Source organism: Synchiropus splendidus, chromosome 11 (assembly GCF_027744825.2).
Source record: "Synchiropus splendidus isolate RoL2022-P1 chromosome 11, RoL_Sspl_1.0, whole genome shotgun sequence".
In the NCBI taxonomy this organism is placed as follows: Eukaryota; Metazoa; Chordata; class Actinopteri; order Syngnathiformes; family Callionymidae; genus Synchiropus; species Synchiropus splendidus.
This window is the reverse complement of record NC_071344.1, coordinates 16,710,592-16,736,713: the sequence shown is the minus strand read 5'-3', so window position 1 is coordinate 16,736,713 and position 26,122 is coordinate 16,710,592. Positions and strand designations below refer to the sequence as shown.

The window sequence follows — 26,122 nt, the reverse complement described above, 5'->3', positions numbered from 1 at the left end:
CTTGTTGCTGCTCTGACATGCCACTGGTCTGCACTCTCTTCTCTGTCCTGCACATTTCTCAGCATTGTTCTGTGGGACTGAGCCCAGATTTCACTGTTCTTTCCCACTTTCTTCTGTCCTCTCCAGCCTCTCCTCCAACTCCTCCTTGTTCTGGCTGTCCTGTATCATCCACTAACATCAAGGTCCATAGTGCTTCTGTGCACTTTGTGAGATGCATTGAGTGGTTTTCCTCCATTGTAAAATTTCACCTTAACTTCGCCTCACTAACTTTTTATCTAGAGACCAAGTGAGGACCTATGACGCTTTTTTTTTTTAATTACATCATAACATAGCACCTGGTGTTCGCTGTGGAATATGCTGCTGTAAAATGGTAATCATAACTTTTCAGCATTGTTGAATGGACTTTCCCAACACTCTCCATCAAACATCCAATTTTTCCATGTTCTCCTCACTGATGGTGACCTCTACTCTGAGCACCACTTTTCCGCTTCAGAATGAAGCAGGACACGTAGCTGTTGAAAAGAATCACTCACACAGTGTGTAGGTGTGTGTCAAATTTCTTGTGGTGACGCTTTAATATATATTTAGCCATGTTTCCTCTCTGTTGTTTCACAGACCAATCAGACTGCTGTTTCTGAAACCGTCTCCCCTCCATCAGCTCTCTCGTTTCCTCTTCTCTCTTGATCACATTCACTGTGAAACCATGGCAATACTTGCTCTGCTGCTGCTTCTTCACCTCAGAGGTAAGTCTTCATTCGCTCTCTAACATCCAAGTCAGAAATGTTGATCTGAAATCTGTGTTTTTAGGCTGTGTTGGAAGCCTCCAAACAATTGAAGCCTCCACTGGTCAACCAGTTCAACTAGATTGTCCGATGACTTCGGGGTATTTTAACTGGATGAGACTCGTTCCTGAAAACGTTCCTGAAGTCTTCACTGAATCATCATGGACGCACTTGAATATAAATGTCATCAGAGAGGAGAAGGAGAAGTTGACCCTGGAGTTTAAACGCGTCAGTGAAAATGACTCTGCAGTTTATCTCTGTCTGCGAGTCGTTGGAAACAACTGGACGTTCATCAAACAAGTCAAGCTCATTGTTACAGGTGATTCAGTTCAAGTCAGAAAAAAAAAATTCCTTTATTTGAGTTATCAACAGTTGAATCTTTCATCTCTCACCATCAGATCCATCCGTCAATCATTCGACACCAGCCGCCAAAGTTCCGAGCCCAACGACTCCACCAGTGAATTGGACCTGTTTCCCACCTGGAAAGTTTCAGTCTCAACCCAGTTCTGTGCTCGTGGAAGGAACTCAGGAGTTCAACTGTGACGGTGACCCGGAGGAACCGTCCGCCAGGAAATGCCTCTTCAACTTCTTCATGAACGTCAGCCTGTCCAACACCACGGGGTTCGGGTCGGTGGCTTCGTGCGGAGAGAGAACTCAGCAAGGAGCTGCAGGTAGGTGCTCAGTTTTCACGCTTAAAAAAATGCCTAGTCAGCAGTAGAATACATTTCTATCTCTGTCTAATGATTTTCACCGAGATTATGATGATTATGATTATTAGATTGTTTTGTGGAACTAAATACAACTTATTACATCCTTTTAAAATATTACTCATGTAGCACATGTAGAGTGTCTGTTCGCCCACGTCTGTGAAGCACAGAGACACTGATGTGTTTTGATATCATTTCAGCGAAAGCAGAAGCAGAAGTTCAGTGAAACGAAAATAAAAGTAAATCGCATGCAAACAATATTTTTCTTTCGCTTCAAATTTGTTTAGAATTTTTGTTATTTTAATTATTATTAATATTATTATATTAATTATTTCCGTCTGTAATATCTATGAAATATTCTATGTGTCATTATCCTGTGCTTAAAACACAAGATGGAACTTTCCACAAACAGAAACTAGCAGTGGCTCACTATTAAGAAGCAAAGTCTGTGGCCAGGGTTGTTCCCCAGTGAGTCTAAAAGAAGAAGTGAATATTGAAAATAAAGCACATTTGTCTATAATATACATATATATTACATACATACATATATACATATTACAGGACACTGGCCACTATAATGAAAGTATGTTCAAATATAAAGTGCTTTGAAACATGTTAAGGTTTGTAGCAAAATAATAAGAAGTAGTGGAAAGAAAATATTTTTTATGCAGCAGTGTAAGAAAGTTCTGTTTCTGGAAGTGACTTGGACATTTTGACTTGAAATTTACTCAATACAGACAGGCGTAAAATCATTATGAGACCTGAGTTTGGATGTTGAATCGGAAGAGTCGGAAAGAAAATCAAAAGCAGCAGACTTGAGGAGCAGAGAGTAAATATAAAGTTTATTTTGGGGAATAAATAAACAAAAGTTTTTTTTTTAATTTGTTTGATTTCTTACACAGCAAATGTGTGTGACTCCACAAAATACGACAAAGTTCATATTGTCATGAGCGTAGCTTTGACCGTGAGCCTGGCGTGCATCGCGGTTCTTCTTCACTCCATCAAGAAGCTGAAGAGTCAGCTGCAGAGCAGGGGTGAGACACATCCTGTCAGAAACGCCTCGCTTTTGCAATGAGTTATTTCAGTCGAGTTTCTTTGTTTCTCTTGAACAGACATGACTGAGCTTCAAGACGGCGCGAGCAGCGTTGAACAGGACCCGTCGGTACGTTCAGTCTGAGGTTCTTATGCTGTTCAGTTGAAATGACTTCTTCTGATTTGTCTTCCTTCAGTCACACTCTTTGATTTATGCGACCAACTTGAGGTTTCAACGCAGAGCTGACAGCAACGGAAGACAAGGGACCAACCAACGGGAGGACCAGTGTGTTTACTCAACTGTGAAGAAGCATCGCTCAGGAAGTATAATACGGGTTTAAATAACATCACAGACACATGAATAAATAGATGAGGTTTGGACTCCGGCTTCAGGCGCCTCTTCAGTGGATGTACGCAGCGGACGTTTGGGAGTAGATGCATTCCTCACTTTTGTATTTCAGTCTTTTGGATTTCCTCATGGGAAAGTTCAGCGCAGCGTAGCTGACTCCTTCCACGTCACCATCCTATACGGACCCATAAAACAAAACGATTAAAAAGGAGTTGAAACACACAGGGTTGCGATAATAATTATAATAATTATTATCGTCATCTTGACACACATTTATTCAGCTTTTATTTTGTCTGACCACTTCCTGTCTGTGGTCTGTTGCTGCTCTTTATAGCAGTTCCCAACACTCTCTCTCTGGATTATGAATTTGTTGCTTCCATGTGTCTCTTTCTTCCTTTCTTTTACCTCGTTGTTGTGTTTTACAGGTGTTATTTTACATCTTCCATTTTCTCTAGACCTCTGTAGACATCACCGTTATTCCAGCTACCTGCGATGACATATGGGGGACGCCAGTTCACCTCAGACAACCCCTCACACGCTGCTTAGAAACTCCACACAGAAGACAGGGCATGGGTTCACCTCACACCCAAGAGTTGACCCTTGCTCTGAGGCCGCAGCACGGAGGCCTTTCGCTGAGAGAGTAAGGTCACACTCTAAATAGAAGAAATCCTACAACTCACCGGGTGGAGTCCACGGTCAGTGGCCTGAGAAGGAGCCGCACAGGAAACAGCTCTTCCCTCTGTTTTAAAGAGAAACGGATTTCAATTTTTGCAGGGTAAAACCAATAGAAATTCATGTGAAAAAAGGTATTTTATACAGCGGTATGAAAGTGTTTAGTTATGCTACAGAATTTGTGGCATTTATTGTGAAAATGAAAACATGTCTGTGGTGGAGCTGACATTTCAGGCAAGCATGTGACCTGAGGCTGCACCCAGTGGCTTCAGGCGAAGCTGCTCTCAAAGGTGACAAACTAAATTTAAACATGCATGATAATGCAAATACGATAAAAGTTATTCTATATATATTTTTATGTTTTTTTCAATAATTTCTTATTGAAAAAAACGCTGCTGAAAATGAGTGTCACTCTTTGGAGGTTTGAATGAGAGAAGTGGAAATAAAGACTGAAAACATAAAGAGTGAGAACGTATTTAGAACTAGAAAAGTGAATGAAAGAAAAATGCAAAATCTTTTCCAGTTTTGCTCATGAAGGTCACATAAATACAGGCAAAGGGTCGAATGTGTGGCCACACTTCTCCTCTTGGAAAGTGACAGGATTGAAGATTCAGTGGATTTGTTAACATTTTAATGACGTACATCCTCTCCGTCAGAGTGAAGTAGTGAAGAACTTGAAAACTCACCTTTGCCGACTTTATTCCTGGCTATCAGCAGCGCTACAATTACGACCAAACAAACTGCTACGAGTGCTGTCAGCACGATGATGATGATCTTCACTTCTTGTTCTGCGAGAGCAAGAGAGAAAAAAAGGCACTTTGTAATTCAACATTTGATGGTAAACAAAATGTCTTTTTCATCTTTGAAGTGGAAAAAAAAAAAAGTCATTTCCTTCACGGCTGAGCCAGAACTCTGTAACCACAGAGTTTCGTCTTCACAAAGATTGACATTTAAAGACGAAACTGTGAATGTGGTCGTCAGTGTTGTGATGGAATATGTATATATGTATGGTGCTGACTATAAAGCCGTTTCCTCTCTGAAACGGCTTTATAGTCAGCACCATACACCCCCCAACACGTGCCTACGTGTCACCTGTCAATCACTTCAACATATATTTACGATAAGAAATGAGTCAAAGAAGTTTGTGTGGTGAAATAATCCTCTCCGTGTTTGGAACATTCTATTCATGAATCATACAGTACTGTAATATCATGGCTTGTTCATGCACTTCATTGAATACTCATCATGGATTCCATGTGGGTGTGTATTGCTCATGTGGAAAGAAATATCAGTATGTCTGACCCACACTTTTTTTTCCAGAAACATGAAAATGGCGTAATAATAATAATAATGAATTAAATAAAAAATCAAATTGGTGTGATGTAAAGTATTACGATTTTATAAAATAAAACAAAACAAACAAAGGCTATTGACATGTTGGCCATTGACAGTATATGAACATTTCTGGGACGTATTTATATACAAAGTTCTGCAGATGAGGAACACAATTAATGAAGTTATTTACTATGGTAAGTTATTTAATACCCATTGATAAACTGGCTCCTCATTTCTTTAGCGTCTTCTCAGCGCATGGCAACTGTATTTTCAATCCGGTTTTTAAGGACACGGCTGTGTTGTTGCCAGGGGGGAAAGTGCTTCACAGTCCAGGCACCTCTCTTCAGTTTCCTTTTGTCTTGTCTCCCTTTAAAATTGCAATGACACCAACCATGCCAAACCTTTTCAATAGCTCCGTGTCCAGTACTTTCATCTGTTCGATTGAGCAACCAACAGTTGGTGCGGCCTGTGAGAGACTCACTCTGCACTGAGCGATTGAAAACTCGGGCAACAAATTCTCACCACTGTACATTCCTGAATAAATAGATAAGTTCTTCTCTCCATCTCATGTGGAGGTGGAAATGTGGACGAAGTTCTGCCGATTGGAGTGATCCCTTCAGTCAGAAGGTGAAGGCTCAAGAATCCAAAACCCAAGTGTTGAGTGAATGGGATTTAAAACATCCTACAGTCTAAGTTTGTAAAGAACCAGTGATGTACTTGACCTGCTGCGGATGAAACTTCCTCACAAATATACAAATGATGAATTTACTCAGCGAATGTGGCTCAGTGTGCTCTTATGGTTAGTGTGAGGGTGAAGCTTGGTGTGATACTCACCACTCTCCACAGTTGTTCCCGGTCCGAACAGCACTCGGCCACATGTGAGCGCGGCGCAGTAGTACACTCCAGAATCCAAAGAGCCGCCGGCTCGCAGGAGACTATAGTGGCAACTTTGCTCGTCGCTCCTGTTCCTGGGTGAGTAAATCACGTCTGGGAGGGAATCTCTGGCTCCGGTTCTAAACCAGTACACTCCGTCTGGACACGGGTCAGTGGCGCTGCTGCCGGGGAAGAGGGAGCACTGGAGGGGAGTCGAGTCCCCGGGCTGGACGGACTGAGGTGTTTGTTTCACGTGGAAACACTTGTGCTTCTTCTGTTTGTCTGCGTTGTTTACGAAAATGAAGTGGTTCACCAAAACGGCATTGACTTAAGCAAGAGCTTTGATTCTTACCAGTGATCTTTAGATGAGTCACGTTGACGAATCTGAATGAATACGGTGTCACACTTTCACACAAATACGTAGCTTCATCCTCCTGAGTGACGTTTGTGATCTGAAGATGATGCTGATCCTCCACTTTTGTATAGTTGAGTCTTGAGCCTGAAAACTCCTCTGTGACTTTGATATTCCTATGTGATCCACTCACAACAGTTTGAGGCATAAATCCAAAGTGGAACTTGTGCCAGTACAACAAAGGTTCCAACATAGAGACAGGACAAGTCAGCGTGACAGTCTCCCCAACTTCAGCCACGACCACGGAGATCCTCTCTGGAGTCTGACTTTGGATCAGAGCTGCAAGAGAGACACACACAACAATGACGTCTCCGTCTGGTCAAACGACAGCTGCACCGACAGACTCACTGAATGTTCGGAGGAGAATCAGTATTGCGAACATCATGCCTCAGATCCTGCCTTGATCTGGAGCTCCGCTGAGAAAGGACGAGGCTGTAGACCTCGTAGAGTCACTGTGATTGGCTGAATGGTAGAAACACACTTCCTGTGAAATTCTTCTGTGAAAGCATTGCTACCTCAGAAAACCCTTCCAACCTCAGCTGTAACCCAACAGCATTTGCATAGCAGCTAGGTCATACTTTCCATAGAAGGCGCCTGCCTCAGTCAGAAAACTGCTCGGCATTCACTGAAACAGGAAGCGTCACGGTGAAGAGGAAATCTCTTTTTTGAGAATCAAAACAGCTGCAGAATTTAGTTTTTGAAATGCCTCCCGTCGTTGCTCTTTGGAATTCCACTCCTGGTTTTGGCTGATGTCGGCTGAGGAAAGCGCCTGATCACTGAGGTACTATGTGTGAGCTGTGAAGCCGGTGGATGCCACAGGTTTGGGGCCCTTTGATCCTGAATGCAGCTTTGACCCTTCAGTGTCTTTCTTGAGCCTGAAAATATTTATTAATACATGCGAGATAGTTTCTATCTCTCTGTGTGCATTCCAGTTTCCTCCCACGGTCCAGCGAAAACAGAGGTCATTCGGTCACTGATAATGTGTCTTCGTCCTGTGAACGCCCCCTTGTCTTGTCCAACCTCCCCTTTACCTTCTGATGTCCTGCTGCTGGCATGTTCTGCACGACTGGGACCAGCTGAACAGTCTGAGCGACACATCGTCCAGCGACATGATCTTTGGACGTCAAATTCAGAATCCATTGCTCGCAAGTCCAACTCTAAAGACTCTGAATTGTATGCAGTTATCAATCCAGAAGCTAAGTAATACAATAGTAACAAAACAGTCAAATAACATTTGAAACTGTAATGTGTCAGAGAATTGAAATAAACATTCATTCATTCAGAAATATTTTGGTGGGAGGTTGAAATATGATTTAAATTTCCACAATATGACTGTTGTCGACTAGTTTCATTCTGAAGTGGCTGAATTCTTCCTGTTCTAGGACTAGCACTTACATTTTGGCAAAATGAGAGGCTCCTGTCATTTCTGCAGTATTGAAACTACCCAGCAACACATCTTGTTGAGACCCACCACTACAAATAGCTACAGCAGTGGCGATGATGTGACGACTGCTTTGAGGTTTCCACTGAGAAGAGAACACATTTTCACATTTTTATTTCTCAGGTTTGTCTGTAAAGGACATTTCAGAATTTAAGATGGTCAAAAAAAAATGCTCACGAAATGAGGGGAGAAATAACATTTCTATTATATGTTTAAAAAAACGTGTTTGTCAGATTATATTTTGTGGTTGAATATTCAACATTGTTGCAAATAAAGATAAAAATTAAATGGATTAAAAAATATGGAAATCAAAGACAGTCTTTATGATACAGAGATAACATCAAGGGTTAAACAGATGAATAGAGGAATAAAAAAAAATGCAAAAAGTTTTTGCATATTATGCTGTTAAACAAAGATATTCTCCTAAACAAAATGCTGCTGTATGAAAGCAGTGTGTCTCAATGAAAAATAATTTAATGCGAGGATTTAAAACGGCATATGAAGGCTGAGAGCAGCGTTCAGAGTGAGCTCCGAGCTGTTCGCTGACTGAGTTGTCATTTATAAGAAACGGTTTCACACTATGGTGAATACAGCGCTGAATACGTCTGAAACTGGCAGTGCTTCCTGTTGACGTGCTCTGGCGGGTTGATGGTGCTCAAACACGAGCAGCGGTTGATCAGCGTGCCTGCCTTGGGTTTTGGTTTGTTGGAGAACTTCCTGTCTGCTGTGCGTTTCGGGGGGGATGTTGATATAGAAAGCTTCCACGATACTGAAACGTGTTTGTATTGTATTTTTGACACACTTGAAGATGAAGGTTAAAAAAGCTGTGGAGCTTCAGTGGGTTTTTCGTTTAAAAAAAAAAAGTGAAACTGAAGAGTGAAGAAACTGAAAGTGAAATGTCGGAGGCGACAGCAACATTTTAACTGACTCAGTTGTCAATGAATAAATGACAAAATGGACGGTGGGTGCCCCCCTCTTCTTGTCATGTGAAAGTGGGATACGAGGCGAATGCAACCCCAGAATAATAGAGAAGCTCTTGGTTCTAGTTCTATCGAGAAAAGTTGACATCAACTTTTTTTAAATGTATCAATATGAATAAATGAGACAGGAAGTAGCTCTTATTGAACTTTATTTAAATTTGCAACATCATCATCATTGACTCGCGTCTGATCAAACACACGTCTGCGTCCGGACGGAAGAGTGGTTTCTCTATTTCTCCTCATGACAGTGGTCTCTTTTCACAGTGTAGAGCGCAACCGACTCCATGTCTCCTCTCTCTCCCTGAGAAGGATATTTCAACTTCAAATCACATGAATGCATCAGAATCTGTCCAGCAAAATGCACTTACCTCAACTGTCTGCCGACCGCAGATGTTTTCTTGATCTGGACAAGTAGAGATTTTTTTGTGTGAATTTAATAGTACATGAAAAAGGAGTGAAATAAGTTCATAGAAAAAAAATAGAACCTTCATTATTCTGGGCCATTTCTCTTTTGACGATGCAGAAAAATATGGCCGTCACACTTGCGGCCAAGATGGACGTCAATGAATGCATTATTAAATTTGCCAGCGTCACGTGACCCCCTGAATATCACGAATAAAAAACAGCAAAAGTGAAGGCTTTAGTTAAAAGTGAATGTAAAGTAAAAGACAAACCAGTCTCCACAGTTGTTCCCGGTCCGAACAGCACTCGGCCGCATGTGAGCGCGGCACAGTAGTACACTCCAGAATCCAAAGAGCTGCCGGCTCGCAGAAGACTATAGTGGCAGCTTTGCTCGTCGCTCCTGTTCCTGGGTGAGTAAATCACGTCTGGAAGGGAATCTTTGGCTCCGGTTCTAAACCAGTACACTCCGTCTGGGCACGGGTCAGTGGCGCTGCTGCCGGGGAAGAGGGAGCACTGGAGGGGAGTCGAGTCTCCGGCCAGGACGGACTGAGGTGTTTGTTTCACGTGGAAACACTTGTGCTTCTTCTGTTTGTCTGCGTTGTTTACGAAAATGAAGTGGTTCACCAAAACGGCATTGACTTAAGCAAGAGCTTTGATTCTTACCAGTGATCTTTAGATGAGTCACGTTGATGAATCTGGATGAATACGATGTCACAGTTTCACACAAATACGTAGCTTCATCCTCCTGAGTGACGTTTGTGATCTGAAGATGATGCTGATCCTCCACTTTTGTATAGTTGAGTCTTGAGCCTGAAAACTCCTCTGTGACTTTGATATTCCTGTGTGATCCACTCACAACAGTTTGAGGCATAAATCCAAAGTGCAACTTGTGCCAGTACAACAAAGGTTCCAACATAGAGACAGGACAAGTCAGCGTGACAGTCTCCCCAACTTCAGCCACGACCACGGAGATCCTCTGTGGAGTCTGACTTTGGATCAGAGCTGCAAGAGAGACACACACAACTTAAACTCTCTCAGACACTCAGGTGAATAAAAAGCACTCACTCGAACTGAAGGCAAACAGAGCTGCCAGCGTCACGATCATCCTGTCGCAGAGTCACTCCTTCTTATGAACATTCCGTGGCAGTCATGAAGCTTTACACGCTGAGAGTCGACGTGATTGGCTGCAATATAACAACACACTTCCTGTGACAAACCAAGAGCCCATCAGCTTGAATCAAAGACTTCCCCTCAGCTCCTGACTGATCACGCTGCCTCCATTATGTCTATTTGTTTCTCATAAACCAGTGTCAAGACCCCTCCCTGTAGTTGGCGGCTCACGTGAAATCCATACTGCACATTTATACTTTGCATTTTGGGTTGTGGTGGTGAAAAATCAATGAATGAAAAAGAAAAGTCGAAATTCTCGAGCACTACGTGTGAAGCATCCTGAGGAGGATAAGTGCTTTTAAGTTTAAGTCCGTGGTGGATAACTGTGGAATGTTTTGTGAGGAGCCATCACTTTGACAGAGGTGTCAGTGATAAGTCAATCGATTAACCCAGGAAGTGGGTTTACAAAGCTTCATTTTCAAAACCCACTAGGTGGCACTCTTCGCTCTATAACGTTGGGCCTTGAACAGCTACTTTAACGCAATTGTTTTTTAAGTCAGATAGCGCCACCCACTGCGCTCTGAAATTAGCACAGTGCTTCTTCATGAAGCCTCACATGCCCAGGACAATACTTCTGGTCAGAGACATCTTTTTGGTATGACTTTGACCCTTGACAAAAAAAATGGATAGACAATTCTAGTGTCTAACTGATCAACTTTGACCAAATAGTACACAATGATCATTAACTCAAATAATGAACAGCATCTGTACTTCAGAGCTTTGAGTTCAAAAGCACAGCTGCAATAATCTGGTCTCAGCGTTTCTTTCACATGAAGGAGCCACAAAAATGATGACCTTGAAACAGGAAGCTGAGGTCTTCTGAGAGCGCAGCATGTCTGGAGCCTCAACTCCACACAAATACATTTCCTTTTCAGATGAAGGTCTCACTCTCAAGTGAAGTAGATCACTGTGTATGTGGCTTCATGCGAGGAAGAGCTACAGTCTCTCAGGAGAGAAGAGTTTGGGCCAAACATTGTACCTGCCACACTTGTCTCCATCTCTGTATCTGACACTGGAGCAAACCACTCCCACCTCTTCGGCAGCGCGACCACAAGACAGATGTATTTTTAGGTTTCTATGAACTCCTTTTCTCTGAACCTTTAGCAGCATGTTAACCACAAACGGAGTGCAGTCAAGAAAAGAAACCAGGGGAGGAGATCAGTGGGCTCGGTGCTCGAGAGAGAGATTGTGGGCTGGGAGAGAGTGCTCTGCGCAGATGTTGCTTGTGCTCGTCCTTGCTGTGCCCTGAGTCAACAGCAGTGAGGTGCCATTGATCCAACTCTTGATAGTCCACCAGAAAACCTTTTGAAGAGGAAGAGTACGAGTAGAGAATGAGAGACAATGACCTGTATGTTGAGGGATGCCAAGGAGTCTGTGGACCTCCTGCCCCACATGGATATTGAAGTCTTGAGTAATCCCCTGGATTTAAAGACCAGTCCACCAACAACTAACTAAAGTCTGACTGACTAAATGAGCTGCAGGGGAAGTTATTGTGTTTTATTGAAGAACAACTGTGAATAATCCAGTGGGGCATCAGGGGTTTGTATCTCCAGCGTCTTGCTAGCGTGCCACCCTCACACCAGAGTAGACCACGCTCTCCTCCGCAGGCACTTGTTCTCTCCGGGGAGATTTCCTCTTGGCGTAGCTCGGTGTGGAGTAAACCAGATACATGTCACTGTCCTGCAGAGAAGAGAGGAAGTGCTGTTGGTCACCAGGGCTTTAGTGAAGGAAAGAGTTCCATAGTTCACCTGCACAGTGGGGGAGGCACCAGTGGGGCTCGGATCATCAGCTTGATGAGAAGAAGAACCTGAAGACAGGTGAGGAAAAATTGATTTGAAAAGACTTGTAAAGAGAGAGAAAAGGGAAAAAAAAATCAGATTGAAGTGGTGGCAGCAAAGGTTTCAGTGAGGACTTCAAGTCAAACACATATTAAATAGAAAGTTGCACCTCTTTTTCAGCACAACTGCTGTCAGAGAGACTTTTTAATATTTATAAATATGAACGTTGAAATACCACCAAATGATAATAATGATCGTGTTGCATCACAATAACCACATCAGCCGTCCTTTCAGTCACATACCTTTCACTTCCCTCCTCTTTTTCTTGATGATGTAAATCAGTAGAGCAACCACGACCAGGACTATAACAAGAGCGCCACCTAACAGCAGCAGAGTCAGAAGAGGAGGAGGAAGGTTGGAGGGAGCAGTGGACGGAACAGGTGTAGTTTCACCTGCAAAGTGTTTGAAAGTGTTGAACTTCAGTTCAGCGAATGTCAATTGCTGAACTCAGAAAATAAAGGAAATGTTCAGGACAACATACCTCTGACTTGCAGAGAAGTGGAATTCAAAATTGTCACATTCAATCGAGCAGCTACAAAGCAGTAGTAGAATCCAGAGTCGCTGAGCTCAGCACTGCTCAGATGCAACACAAACTCTGATGTGTTGCAGGTGACAGTGAAGCGAGGGGACTTGGGAGAACAGTCGTTCTTCACCATAGTTTCAGCTCCTGCTAAAGCTTCAGGAAAGTTGTCCACAGAAGATTTCATCCAATACACTCCTGCAACACCATCACTGGGAAGTGAGCATGTCAAAGTCAGACTGTCTCCAACTGAAACTGTGGTCTTCACTGTGGTGCGCTCACTTGTGGATCCTGAAAGACAAATCACATAAAAGATCTGACTCGATTCAACAGTTGGAGTCTCAGCTCAGATTTCTTCAGTCTAATCTGTTGAAAAACATCACCTGTGGATGGAAACTAATATCAACAAGAACAAACAGTGACTTGACTTAACAACTGCACCACAATCAGTAATAAACAAATATAAATTTTGTTTGATTCGGAACTTACTAATACTTTTAAAAACAAAACAAAAAAATAAAAACAATAATAACAATAATAATAATGTTTATTTTGTCCGATGAAAGAAATTCCTCAAACCAAGCTATGAACTCAGTTGTTCAGTCATGTTCAGTAAAAAAAAAAAAACAGAACAGGAGAAAATCTAGTTTTCTAAAAGAGCTGGAGCACGGACCATGGAATAAAGGAGTGTAATAGTATTCATGAGAGTCAGATACAAGAGGTCAAATAAGAACCACAACGGAATTTACATTTTGGAATTTTTGGTTTTTGTATTTAAAGTAGCCCAAACTTACACCAAAGAAACATATTTCATGTATAGACTTTGGTTGAGCTCCATGTCCATCATGAGGTTCAGAGGACCGATGGGTGAGGCAGATGAAAGAGAGCAGTGAGAAACGGTACGTACCCCCGATGGAGAACAGAAGACAGAAGAGAAGCAGCATCTTCACGTAAAGTCCAGCCCAGTCAACAGAGAGCGGAAGATGCTCTTGTTAAATAGACGACAGAGAAGAAGGGAGGGAGCAAGAGAGTCCTCTGTGATTGGCTGATCTCAGCAACATCTGACCACATCCATGTAGCTGCTCGTGTTCAGCCTTGACTCACACCTCTCTTGGCCTGTTATTCACAATGAACTGGGGCAAAGAATCAGAGCAGATTTGTGTTTCAGCAGTGTGGAGGAGAGCTGAGTTCCAGACTTGGAGAGTCACATGCTCAGGTGTGTCCAAGTCTCTCCTCTTTATGCACATATTCGCGGGAGGATTTTCCCTATACTGAACTGGTACGTCGCCCGAGTGTAGAGTCAAACCTGGTGGAGAGTCAGAGCCAGACATGTCTGTCAAGATGCTTCCAGTGTCTGCGAAAGAACCAGACTTCCTTGAAGCTCTGGGGTCAGAACTCAACAAACTAGTTTGCGCTTGAGAAAGAAAATGGCGGCACTGGTCTGGTGGTGTGTCGGTTGGGAGTTTCCTGTTTCACTTTAATATATTCACATCGGCTCACGAGCAGGAAATAGTTCTGAGCAGAGCCTGTGCGAGCGTGAGGTTGTGGCAGGAAATGTTTCTCTCAGACTGAAAACAGAAATGAGCCTCTGGTCTGATACATTCTGAATCCACTCCATCACACCACAGCGACGCACACTTCATGTTGATCAAGGTGTCAACAGTGTTCTGTCAGCTGCTTCATCTGATCTGAGCTCATGTTTGGTGCTTCATTTTTGGTGCTTTACAGGTAGTGACCTTCACAGTGACCTGTGAAGGTCACTAGTTCAGGAGGCTGCAGTCAAAGCTGAAGAGAACCTGGGTCCATCCTGGATGGACTTTGGAGATGTGATTTGAAGGACTCCCTCGAGGCACTCTGGTGTCCATTGCAGCCATGGAATGGTGAAAATTTGGAACACTGGAGCCCCATGGAGCTGCAATATTCTCCATGGACACCAACACCTGCACCTCCACTCTTCCAGGCTCCTGACTCCACCCTAAGTGGAGACGGAGAAAACGGAATGGAACCCAGGGCCAGTCCTCCCCCATCATGCTGCACGGCTCTCCAGCCAACATTGTGAAGCTCTTCTTTCTCAGCCAAACCAGGAGCTCAAGTGGGAGCTGAACATCAGCCCTCTCATCACTGAAGCCCATCAGAGGGGCTTTCTGTTGCAACTGAAGAAGTTCCAAGAACACAGTTTGGATTTCATGAGAGTGAAATTCAAAGTAATGCTTCAGAATAGCTGATTCTTTGATGAAAAATAATCGTTCCTCTGAACAGTTTATTATTGTGGACAAAAGATGAATGTGATTAGTTTCAACGTTTTTTGGAGAAAGTTTAGATTTCTAGAGGAAGCTCTGGAGCATGGATCATGGAATTAAGCCATAGCATTACAGTGGTTCTCAGGAGCAGATGACTATTACTCAAAATGGTGGTGAGCCCAATTTTTAAAAGGATTATTGAGATAACAACCATGATGGTTCAGATGGGAGATGAATACCTTTTTTGTTTTTTCAAGTTGATTGCTAGCCCAAATTGACCCCAAAGAACCATAAATCAGGTGTAGATTTTGATTGAGATCCATGTCCATCACGAGGTTCAGAGGACCGATGGGTGAGGCAGATGAGAGAGAGCAGTGAGAGACGGTACGTACCCCCGATGGAGAACAGAAGACAGAAGAGAAGCAGCATCTTCACGTAAAGTCCAGCCCAGTCAACAGAGAGCGGAAGATGCTCTTGTTAAATAGACGACAGAGAAGAAGGGAGGGAGCAAGAGAGTCCTCTGTGATTGGCTGATCTCAGCAACATCTGACCACATGTATGTCAGCATCTTCTAAGTCTTACAACCTTGTTACTTTTTCTGAAGACCAGAGCTGGGGCCCCTCTCCACCAGTATGGTCAAAGATGTCATGTAGAATGAAGCAAAATACTGTTGAATGGTATCAAATTGACACCAAACTAAAATGAAACAATGTTTCCTTCAGCAGAAGATGCTCCTCCACAGTCTGGTGGTCTTGTTTTCAGGGGCCACCTCGTCCCTCTCAACGTCGTCATTTGTCAAAGTCTCCGCTTGTTTCACACACCAAAAACAGATATCAAGGTCACAAGGCTGCATGTGAATGTGGCTATAGAGGCTGTGGCAGGAAACAGGCTGACGTGCAGAAGCAAGAAGATGAACGTGTTTGAATAGAGCGAGAAAGTCGGCTGTAAATAGAAACCAAGCAGAGCCTCACAGACGACACCACATCTGTCCTAAACAGACTTTAATGAGTGATCAATATTCTGGCAGCGTGACGCTCTGTAGCCTGTGAAAATCCATATACTCACGGTGTCGTTGTACAAGTTACAATGTTCAGACCATGAGGAAAAAAATAGCAGCTTATAGTCTGGATATTACAGTACTCTGTGAGCCACTCCCCTGTGGAGGAGTCTGTGGTCCATCAACCCATGCAACCACCTGGTCCAAACCTCCAGCCTCAGGAACAGCTTCTCTCTTCCTGCTGCTGAACTCCTCTGTGAGTCAAAGCCTTATGAACATAACTGGACTTTTCTGTTTTCCTCACTCCATGTTTTGGAAACGTGTTCACGTCTTGATGTTCTGTTGCTCACATGACTCCAACATGATGACACCAGGCTTTTAGGCTGACTCTGATTTCAATGTTGTCAATTCATCAACCAATGTTGGTGAATAAAAATCGCAAGACTAAGATTCTGCAAGAGTTTTAACCTACGACCTCAACGTCTGTCATCCGTTATGTTCGAGGATCATGATGTTTCCACAGCAACTGCAGAGAGTGCAGGTTTGGTGTAGAAAGAAAAGGAGAAAGTCAGTCAGTTGTTTCACTTTTATTGACATAGAAATACATATTCTATATATAAAAAAAAGATGGACTGGGACCCCGCCATCTTCATGACGGTTGAACAATGTGGACTTTGAGTGACAGAGACACAGCTGAGGGATGAAGAACTTCAAGGGTGGTTTGGTCAGTATTAGGTCAGTAGTTTGGCTTCCAAGGGTTTCTGTTCAGCTGTGATGAGAACAGGAACAATGAGAGACCCATCATCTCTTCCTCTGCTACGGACCGTCTCATGCTCTGTTGCTGCAACTGGTCAGCGTCGAGGGGGCAGCAGAGGACTTCATCAGTGACTTTTTTACTCCATCTTTGAGTGAATCACAAAGTCCACCATGGAGTAAAGTTGGTCTCCACTCCAGGCTGAGGCTTTTGTCTCATGTGGTGCAGAAATCACAGAAAACTTTTGTATTTCCTGAAACATGAAGGAACGGAAGGTCACTTTAGTTGAAGGAGAAACCTGTGTTCTATTTACCTCCTGATCAGGTCGGTCTCCTGCTGATTGTTGGCCTGAAGAAAGAAAAAAAAAATTGGTTAAATATATATTATCTTCCTGTTTCCCTTAATGTGCGTATATTTGATTTTGTTTATTTTAAAGACAAGTCTGAGTCAAAGCAACATGAGGCTGATCCTGGGCGACTCTATAAGAATAAGATACCTGTTACTGCGACACAATAACCACATCAGCCGCCCTTTCAGTCACGTACCTTTCACTTCCCTCCTCTTTTTCTTGATGATGTAAATCAGTAGAGCAACCACGACCAGGACTATAACAGGAACACCACCTAACAGCAGCAGATTCGGAAGAGGAGTGGAGGGAGGAGGTGGAGTTTCACCTATAAAAGGTTTGGAAAAGTGTTGAACTTCAGTTTAGCAAATGTTAATTTGCTGAACTCAGAAAATTAAGGAAATATTCAGGACAACATACCTCTGACTTGCAAAGAAGTGGAATTCAAAAATGTTACATCCAGTTGAGCAGCTACAAAGCAGTAGTAGAATCCAGAGTCGCTGAGCTCAGCACTGCTCAGATGCAACACAAACTCTGATGTGTCGCAGGTGACAGTGAAGCGAGGGGACTTGGGAGAACAGTCGTTCTTCACCATAGTTTCAGCTCCTGCTAAAGCTTCAGGAAAGTTGTCCACAGAAGATTTCATCCAATACACTCCTGCAACACCATCACTGGGAAGTGAGCATGTCAAAGTCAGACTGTCTCCAACTGAAACTGTGGTCTTCACTGTGGTGCGCTCACTTGTGGATCCTGAAAGACAAATCACATAAAAGATCTGACTCGATTCAACAGTTGGAGTCTCAGCTCAGATTTCTTCAGTCTAATCTGTTGAAAAACATCACCTGTGGATGGAAACTAATATCAACAAGAACAAACAGTGACTTGACTTAACAACTGCACCACAATCAGTAATAAACAAATATAAATTTTGTTTGATTCGGAACTTACTAATACTTTTAAAAACAAAACAAAAAAATAAAAACAATAATAACAATAATAATAATGTTTATTTTGTCCGATGAAAGAAATTCCTCAAACCAAGCTATGAACTCAGTTGTTCAGTCATGTTCAGTAAAAAAAAAAAAACAGAACAGGAGAAAATCTAGTTTTCTAAAAGAGCTGGAGCACGGACCATGGAATAAAGGAGTGTAATAGTATTCATGAGAGTCAGATACAAGAGGTCAAATAAGAACCACAACGGAATTTACATTTTGGAATTTTTGGTTTTTGTATTTAAAGTAGCCCAAACTTACACCAAAGAAACATATTTCATGTATAGACTTTGGTTGAGCTCCATGTCCATCATGAGGTTCAGAGGACCGATGGGTGAGGCAGATGAAAGAGAGCAGTGAGAAACGGTACGTACCCCCGATGGAGAACAGAAGACAGAAGAGAAGCAGCATCTTCACGTAAAGTCCAGCCCAGTCAACAGAGAGCGGAAGATGCTCTTGTTAAATAGACGACAGAGAAGAAGGGAGGGAGCAAGAGAGTCCTCTGTGATTGGCTGATCTCAGCAACATCTGACCACATCCATGTAGCTGCTCGTGTTCAGCCTTGACTCACACCTCTCTTGGCCTGTTATTCACAATGAACTGGGGCAAAGAATCAGAGCAGATTTGTGTTTCAGCAGTGTGGAGGAGAGCTGAGTTCCAGACTTGGAGAGTCACATGCTCAGGTGTGTCCAAGTCTCTCCTCTTTATGCACATATTCGCGGGAGGATTTTCCCTATACTGAACTGGTACGTCGCCCGAGTGTAGAGTCAAACCTGGTGGAGAGTCAGAGCCAGACATGTCTGTCAAGATGCTTCCAGTGTCTGCGAAAGAACCAGACTTCCTTGAAGCTCTGGGGTCAGAACTCAACAAACTAGTTTGCGCTTGAGAAAGAAAATGGCGGCACTGGTCTGGTGGTGTGTCGGTTGGGAGTTTCCTGTTTCACTTTAATATATTCACATCGGCTCACGAGCAGGAAATAGTTCTGAGCAGAGCCTGTGCGAGCGTGAGGTTGTGGCAGGAAATGTTTCTCTCAGACTGAAAACAGAAATGAGCCTCTGGTCTGATACATTCTGAATCCACTCCATCACACCACAGCGACGCACACTTCATGTTGATCAAGGTGTCAACAGTGTTCTGTCAGCTGCTTCATCTGATCTGAGCTCATGTTTGGTGCTTCATTTTTGGTGCTTTACAGGTAGTGACCTTCACAGTGACCTGTGAAGGTCACTAGTTCAGGAGGCTGCAGTCAAAGCTGAAGAGAACCTGGGTCCATCCTGGATGGACTTTGGAGATGTGATTTGAAGGACTCCCTCGAGGCACTCTGGTGTCCATTGCAGCCATGGAATGGTGAAAATTTGGAACACTGGAGCCCCATGGAGCTGCAATATTCTCCATGGACACCAACACCTGCACCTCCACTCTTCCAGGCTCCTGACTCCACCCTAAGTGGAGACGGAGAAAACGGAATGGAACCCAGGGCCAGTCCTCCCCCATCATGCTGCACGGCTCTCCAGCCAACATTGTGAAGCTCTTCTTTCTCAGCCAAACCAGGAGCTCAAGTGGGAGCTGAACATCAGCCCTCTCATCACTGAAGCCCATCAGAGGGGCTTTCTGTTGCAACTGAAGAAGTTCCAAGAACACAGTTTGGATTTCATGAGAGTGAAATTCAAAGTAATGCTTCAGAATAGCTGATTCTTTGATGAAAAATAATCGTTCCTCTGAACAGTTTATTATTGTGGACAAAAGATGAATGTGATTAGTTTCAACGTTTTTTGGAGAAAGTTTAGATTTCTAGAGGAAGCTCTGGAGCATGGATCATGGAATTAAGCCATAGCATTACAGTGGTTCTCAGGAGCAGATGACTATTACTCAAAATGGTGGTGAGCCCAATTTTTAAAAGGATTATTGAGATAACAACCATGATGGTTCAGATGGGAGATGAATACCTTTTTTGTTTTTTCAAGTTGATTGCTAGCCCAAATTGACCCCAAAGAACCATAAATCAGGTGTAGATTTTGATTGAGATCCATGTCCATCACGAGGTTCAGAGGACCGATGGGTGAGGCAGATGAGAGAGAGCAGTGAGAGACGGTACGTACCCCCGATGGAGAACAGAAGACAGAAGAGAAGCAGCATCTTCACGTAAAGTCCAGCCCAGTCAACAGAGAGCGGAAGATGCTCTTGTTAAATAGACGACAGAGAAGAAGGGAGGGAGCAAGAGAGTCCTCTGTGATTGGCTGATCTCAGCAACATCTGACCACATGTATGTCAGCATCTTCTAAGTCTTACAACCTTGTTACTTTTTCTGAAGACCAGAGCTGGGGCCCCTCTCCACCAGTATGGTCAAAGATGTCATGTAGAATGAAGCAAAATACTGTTGAATGGTATCAAATTGACACCAAACTAAAATGAAACAATGTTTCCTTCAGCAGAAGATGCTCCTCCACAGTCTGGTGGTCTTGTTTTCAGGGGCCACCTCGTCCCTCTCAACGTCGTCATTTGTCAAAGTCTCCGCTTGTTTCACACACCAAAAACAGATATCAAGGTCACAAGGCTGCATGTGAATGTGGCTATAGAGGCTGTGGCAGGAAACAGGCTGACGTGCAGAAGCAAGAAGATGAACGTGTTTGAATAGAGCGAGAAAGTCGGCTGTAAATAGAAACCAAGCAGAGCCTCACAGACGACACCACATCTGTCCTAAACAGACTTTAATGAGTGATCAATATTCTGGCAGCGTGACGCTCTGTAGCCTGTGAAAATCCATATACTCACGGTGTCGTTGTACAAGTTACAATGTTCAGACCATGAGGAAAAAAATAGCAGCTTATAGTCTGGATATTACAGTACTCTGTGAGCCACTCCCCTGTGGAGGAGTCTGTGGTCCATCAACCCATGCAACCACCTGGTCCAAACCTCCAGCCTCAGGAACAGCTTCTCTCTTCCTGCTGCTGAACTCCTCTGTGAGTCAAAGCCTTATGAACATGACTGGACTTTTCTGTTTTCCTCACTCCATGTTTTGGAAACGTGTTCACGTCTTGATGTTCTGTTGCTCACATGACTCCAACATGATGACACCAGGCTTTTAGGCTGACTCTGATTTCAATGTTGTCAATTCATCAACCAATGTTGGTGAATAAAAATCGCAAGACTAAGATTCTGCAAGAGTTTTAACCTACGACCTCAACGTCTGTCATCCGTTATGTTCGAGGATCATGATGTTTCCACAGCAACTGCAGAGAGTGCAGGTTTGGTGTAGAAAGAAAAGGAGAAAGTCAGTCAGTTGTTTCACTTTTATTGACATAGAAATACATATTCTATATATAAAAAAAAGATGGACTGGGACCCCGCCATCTTCATGACGGTTGAACAATGTGGACTTTGAGTGACAGAGACACAGCTGAGGGATGAAGAACTTCAAGGGTGGTTTGGTCAGTATTAGGTCAGTAGTTTGGCTTCCAAGGGTTTCTGTTCAGCTGTGATGAGAACAGGAACAATGAGAGACCCATCATCTCTTCCTCTGCTACGGACCGTCTCATGCTCTGTTGCTGCAACTGGTCAGCGTCGAGGGGGCAGCAGAGGACTTCATCAGTGACTTTTTTACTCCATCTTTGAGTGAATCACAAAGTCCACCATGGAGTAAAGTTGGTCTCCACTCCAGGCTGAGGCTTTTGTCTCATGTGGTGCAGAAATCACAGAAAACTTTTGTATTTCCTGAAACATGAAGGAACGGAAGGTCACTTTAGTTGAAGGAGAAACCTGTGTTCTATTTACCTCCTGATCAGGTCGGTCTCCTGCTGATTGTTGGCCTGAAGAAAGAAAAAAAAAATTGGTTAAATATATATTATCTTCCTGTTTCCCTTAATGTGCGTATATTTGATTTTGTTTATTTTAAAGACAAGTCTGAGTCAAAGCAACATGAGGCTGATCCTGGGCGACTCTATAAGAATAAGATACCTGTTACTGCGACACAATAACCACATCAGCCGCCCTTTCAGTCACGTACCTTTCACTTCCCTCCTCTTTTTCTTGATGATGTAAATCAGTAGAGCAACCACGACCAGGACTATAACAGGAACACCACCTAACAGCAGCAGATTCGGAAGAGGAGTGGAGGGAGGAGGTGGAGTTTCACCTATAAAAGGTTTGGAAAAGTGTTGAACTTCAGTTTAGCAAATGTTAATTTGCTGAACTCAGAAAATTAAGGAAATATTCAGGACAACATACCTCTGACTTGCAAAGAAGTGGAATTCAAAAATGTTACATCCAGTTGAGCAGCTACAAAGCAGTAGTAGAATCCAGAGTCGCTGAGCTCAGCACTGCTCAGATGCAACACAAACTCTGATGTGTCGCAGGTGACAGTGAAGCGAGGGGACTTGGATGGACAGTGGTTCCCAACCCATTCAGCTCCTGCTAAAGCTTCAGGAAAGTTGTCCACAGAAGATTTCATCCAATACACTCCTGCAGCACCATCACTGGGAAGTGAGCATGTCAAAGTCAGACTGTCTCCAACTGAAACTGTGGTCTTCACTGTGGTGCGCTCACTTGTGGATCCTGAAAGACAAGTCAGATAAAAGGTCTGACTCGATTCCACAGTTGGAGTCTCAGCTGACGTTTCTTCTGTCTAATCTGTGTAAGAATTTAACACGGAAGGTTTATCGTTCCAAACCTTCAATAATTGTACTCTCCACAGCAGAAAAGCAATTTAATAAATAGATTGATGCATCATATCATGATACATGATGAAAAAGAGTCATCACCTCACCAGCATGCCAGTGTTTAAACTGCCTCTGTTTACTCTTTTACATTTGTTTTGATATGAATAAAATACAAATAAATCCACTTCTATTCCAAATCTACGGCCTTGAAAAACATCTTCATTTTGAGGGGAACAGTTATTATTCATCAGTTAATCTTTTTCTAATGCTGAATAATGGAAGTACAAAGATTGTCACAGGATTAATTTGAAACAAAAGTTGTGCGTAAAGGTGCTGGCTGTGATGTTCTGCTGAACGCCTCAAAACATGATCAGAAAATGTGTTAGCGAGAAACGCAAAGCTCTTCAGGATAAATGTGGACCAGCTCTGCTCTTTGATTATAAATGTTTGCTCCTCTGGACTATTGACAATAGTGGACAATAGATGAACATATTTAGTTTGTAGTTTACGTTGAAACTCGAGGATTTCTAGAGGAAGGTCTTCTTTCTTGAATCTTGTAAGTTTGGCAGATTGTTAGCACAAACTGACACCAAAACAGCCCAAATCAGGTGTAGATTTTGGTTGAGCTCCATGTCCATCATGAGGTTCAGAGGACCGATGGGTGAGGCAGATGAGAGAGAGCAGTGAGAGACGGTACGTACCCCCGATGGAGAACAGAAGACAGAAGAGAAGCAGCATCTTCACGTAAAGTCCAGCCCAGTCAACAGAGAGCGGAAGATGCTCTTGTTAAATAGACGACAGAGAAGAAGGGAGGGAGCAAGAGAGTCCTCTGTGATTGGCTGATCTCAGCAACATCTGACCACATCCATGTAGCTGCTCATGTTCAGCCTTGAGTCACACCTCTCTTGGCCTGTCACTCACAATGAACTGGGGCAAAGAATCAGAGCAGATTTGTGTTTCAGCAGTGTGGAGGAGAGCTGAGTTCCAGACTTGGAGAGTCACATGCTCAGGTGTGTCCAAGTCTCTCCTCTTCATGCACATATTCATGGAAGGATTCTGTCAATACTGAACTGATTGTAGAGTCGAACCTAGTGGAGAGTCAGAGCCAGACATGTCTGTCAAGATGCTTCCAGTCTCTGCGAAAGACTTCGAGACTTCCTTGAAGCTCTGGGGTCAGAACTCAACAAACTAGTTTGCGCTTGAGAAAGGAAATGGCGGCACTGGTCGAGTGGTGTGTCGGTTGGGAGTTTCCTGTTTCACTTTAATATATTCACATCGGCTCAAGTGCAGGAAACAGTTCTGAGCAGAGCCTGTGCGAGCGTGATGTTGTGGCAGGAAATGTTTCTCTCACACTGAAAACAGAAATGAGCCTCTGGTTTGATACATTCTGAATCCACTCCATCACACCACAGCGACGCACACTTCATGTTGATCAAGGTGTCAACAGTGTTCTGTAAGCTGCTTCTTCTGATCTGAGCTCATGTTTGGTGCTGCAGCTTCACAGGTCTCAGAAGGTCACTGGTTCAGGAGGCTGGAGTCAAAGCTGAGGAGAACCTGGGTCCATCCTTGATGGACTTTGGAGATGTGATTTGAAGGACCTCCTCCAGCTACTCTGGTGTCCAGTGCAGCCATGGAATGGTGAAAATTTGGAACACTGGAGCCCCATGGAGCTGCAATGTTCTCCATGGACACCAACACCTGCACCTCCAGTCTTTCAGGCTCCTGACTCCACCCTACCTGGACTCGTCTCAGATGAGTCAGACAGCAGCGTCTAAAGCTAAAGTGGGGCTTAGTGCTCTAAAGACAGTGGACCTCAGGAGGAACACAGGGCCCCTCCTCCCCCATCATCCTGCATGGCTCTCCAGCCAACATTGGGAAGCTCTTCTTTCTCAGCCAAACCAGGAGCTCAAGTGGGAGCTGAACATCAGCCCTCTCATCAACAACAGAGGACCTCAACGTCTGTCTTCCATCAGGATGTAGAAAGAATTGGAGGATGTAAATCAGTTATTTATTTTTTAATTCTATAAAAAATAAAATGAAAAATCTGGATCAATCTCTCTCATCATCTTCTTATCTGCTGGCATCATCTCGGGTTCTGTGTGGTTTTTGTCTTGTATTTGAGTAAAAACAGAAGAAGAGAGTCAAAAAAGAAGAGAACAGAAGGAGGCTTCATCAAAACCGCAGAAACAACAGCAATAGAAGCCAAAATATGCCTCCTGCATGCTGAAGTCTTGACCGATCATCCATGCTGAGACTTGAGAAGCGTCATCCCCTGGATTTAAAGAGCAGTCCACCAACAACTAACTAAAGCCTGACTGACTAAATGAGCTGCAGGGGAAGTTATTGTGTTTTATAGAAGAACAACTGTGAATAATCCAGTGGGGCATCAGGGGTTTGTATCTCCAGCGTCTTGCTAGCGTGCCACCCTCACACCAGAGTAGACCACGCTCTCCTCCGCAGGCACTTGTTCTCTCCGGGGAGATTTCCTCTTGGCGTAGCTTGGTGTGGAGTAAACCAGATACATGTCACTGTCCTGTAGAGAAGAGAGGAAGTGCTGTTGGTCACCAGGGCTTTAGTGAAGGAAAGAGTTCCATAGTTCACCTGCACAGTGGGGGAGTCACCAGTGGGGCTCGGATCATCATCTTGATGAGAAGAAGAACCTGAAGACAGGTGAGGAATAATGGATTTGAAAAGACTTGAAAAGGGAGAGAAAAAAAAATCAGATTGAAGTGGTGGCAGCAAAGGATTCAGTGAGGACTTCAAGTCAAACACTTTGGTTGGTCACATATTGGATGGAAATTTGCACCTCTTTTTCAGCACAACTGCTGTCAGTGAGTCTTTTTAATATTTATAGATATGAATGTTGAAATACCACCAAATAACAACAACAACAACAACAACAACAACAATAATAACAATAATAATCATAATAATAATACTTTTGTTGAATTAGTTATTATGATTATCGACGTGTAATAAGAGTGTATTTAAAAAAAAATCTCATCAACATTCAGTGTTCCGGATGTTCCTTCTTCTGTTTCATGATCATGTTGCATCACAATAACCACATCAGCTGCCCTTTCAGTCACGTACCTTTCACTTCCCTCCACTTTTTCTTGATCATGTAAATCAGTAGAGCAACCACGACCAGGACTATAACAGGAACGCAACCTAACAGCAGCAGAGACGGAGTTGATAGAGGAGTGGAGGGAGGTGGACTTCCACCTTTAAAGTGATGAAAAATGTTGCATTTTCTGTTCAGCTTCCATGTTGAAATGAAAGAAAATGAGAGATATTCAGGACAACATACCTCTGACTTGTAGAGAAGTGGAATTCAAAAATGTCACATTCAATCGAGCAGCTACAAAGCAGTAGTAGAATCCAGAGTCGCTGAGCTCAGCACTGCTCAGATGCAACACAAACTCTGATGTGTTGCAGGTGACAGTGAAGCGAGGGGACTTGGATGGACAGTGGTTCCCAACCCATTCAGCTCCTGCTAAAGCTTCAGGAAAGTTGTCCACAGAAGATTTCATCCAATACACTCCTGCAGCACCATCACTGGGAAGTGAGCATGTCAAAGTCAGACTGTCTCCAACTGAAACTGTGGTCTTCACTGTGGTGCGCT

General features: G+C 43.4%; 2 protein-coding genes across 2 annotated transcripts; one reads left to right on the top strand and one right to left on the bottom strand.

Annotated features, from left to right (window-relative positions):
• The first annotated feature begins 835 nt into the window (after positions 1 to 835).
• Positions 836 to 4,406, top strand: LOC128767405 (uncharacterized). The gene is made up of 5 exons (XM_053879439.1): positions 836 to 1,101; positions 1,181 to 1,453; positions 2,392 to 2,523; positions 2,602 to 2,651; positions 2,719 to 4,406. The coding sequence occupies exons 1-5, from the start codon at positions 873 to 875 to the stop codon at positions 2,860 to 2,862; spliced, it is 828 nt and encodes a 275-aa protein (XP_053735414.1). The 5' UTR covers positions 836 to 872; the 3' UTR covers positions 2,863 to 4,406.
• On the bottom strand, positions 2,405 to 6,549 carry LOC128767403 (uncharacterized). The gene is made up of 6 exons (XM_053879438.1): positions 6,511 to 6,549; positions 6,103 to 6,441; positions 5,712 to 6,032; positions 4,229 to 4,330; positions 3,551 to 3,609; positions 2,405 to 3,045 (listed from the first exon to the last, which is right to left on the bottom strand). Exons 1-6 carry the CDS (start codon positions 6,545 to 6,547, stop codon positions 2,923 to 2,925), a joined length of 981 nt encoding a protein of 326 aa, XP_053735413.1. The 5' UTR covers positions 6,548 to 6,549; the 3' UTR covers positions 2,405 to 2,922.
• Positions 6,550 to 26,122: the final 19,573 nt, after the last annotated feature.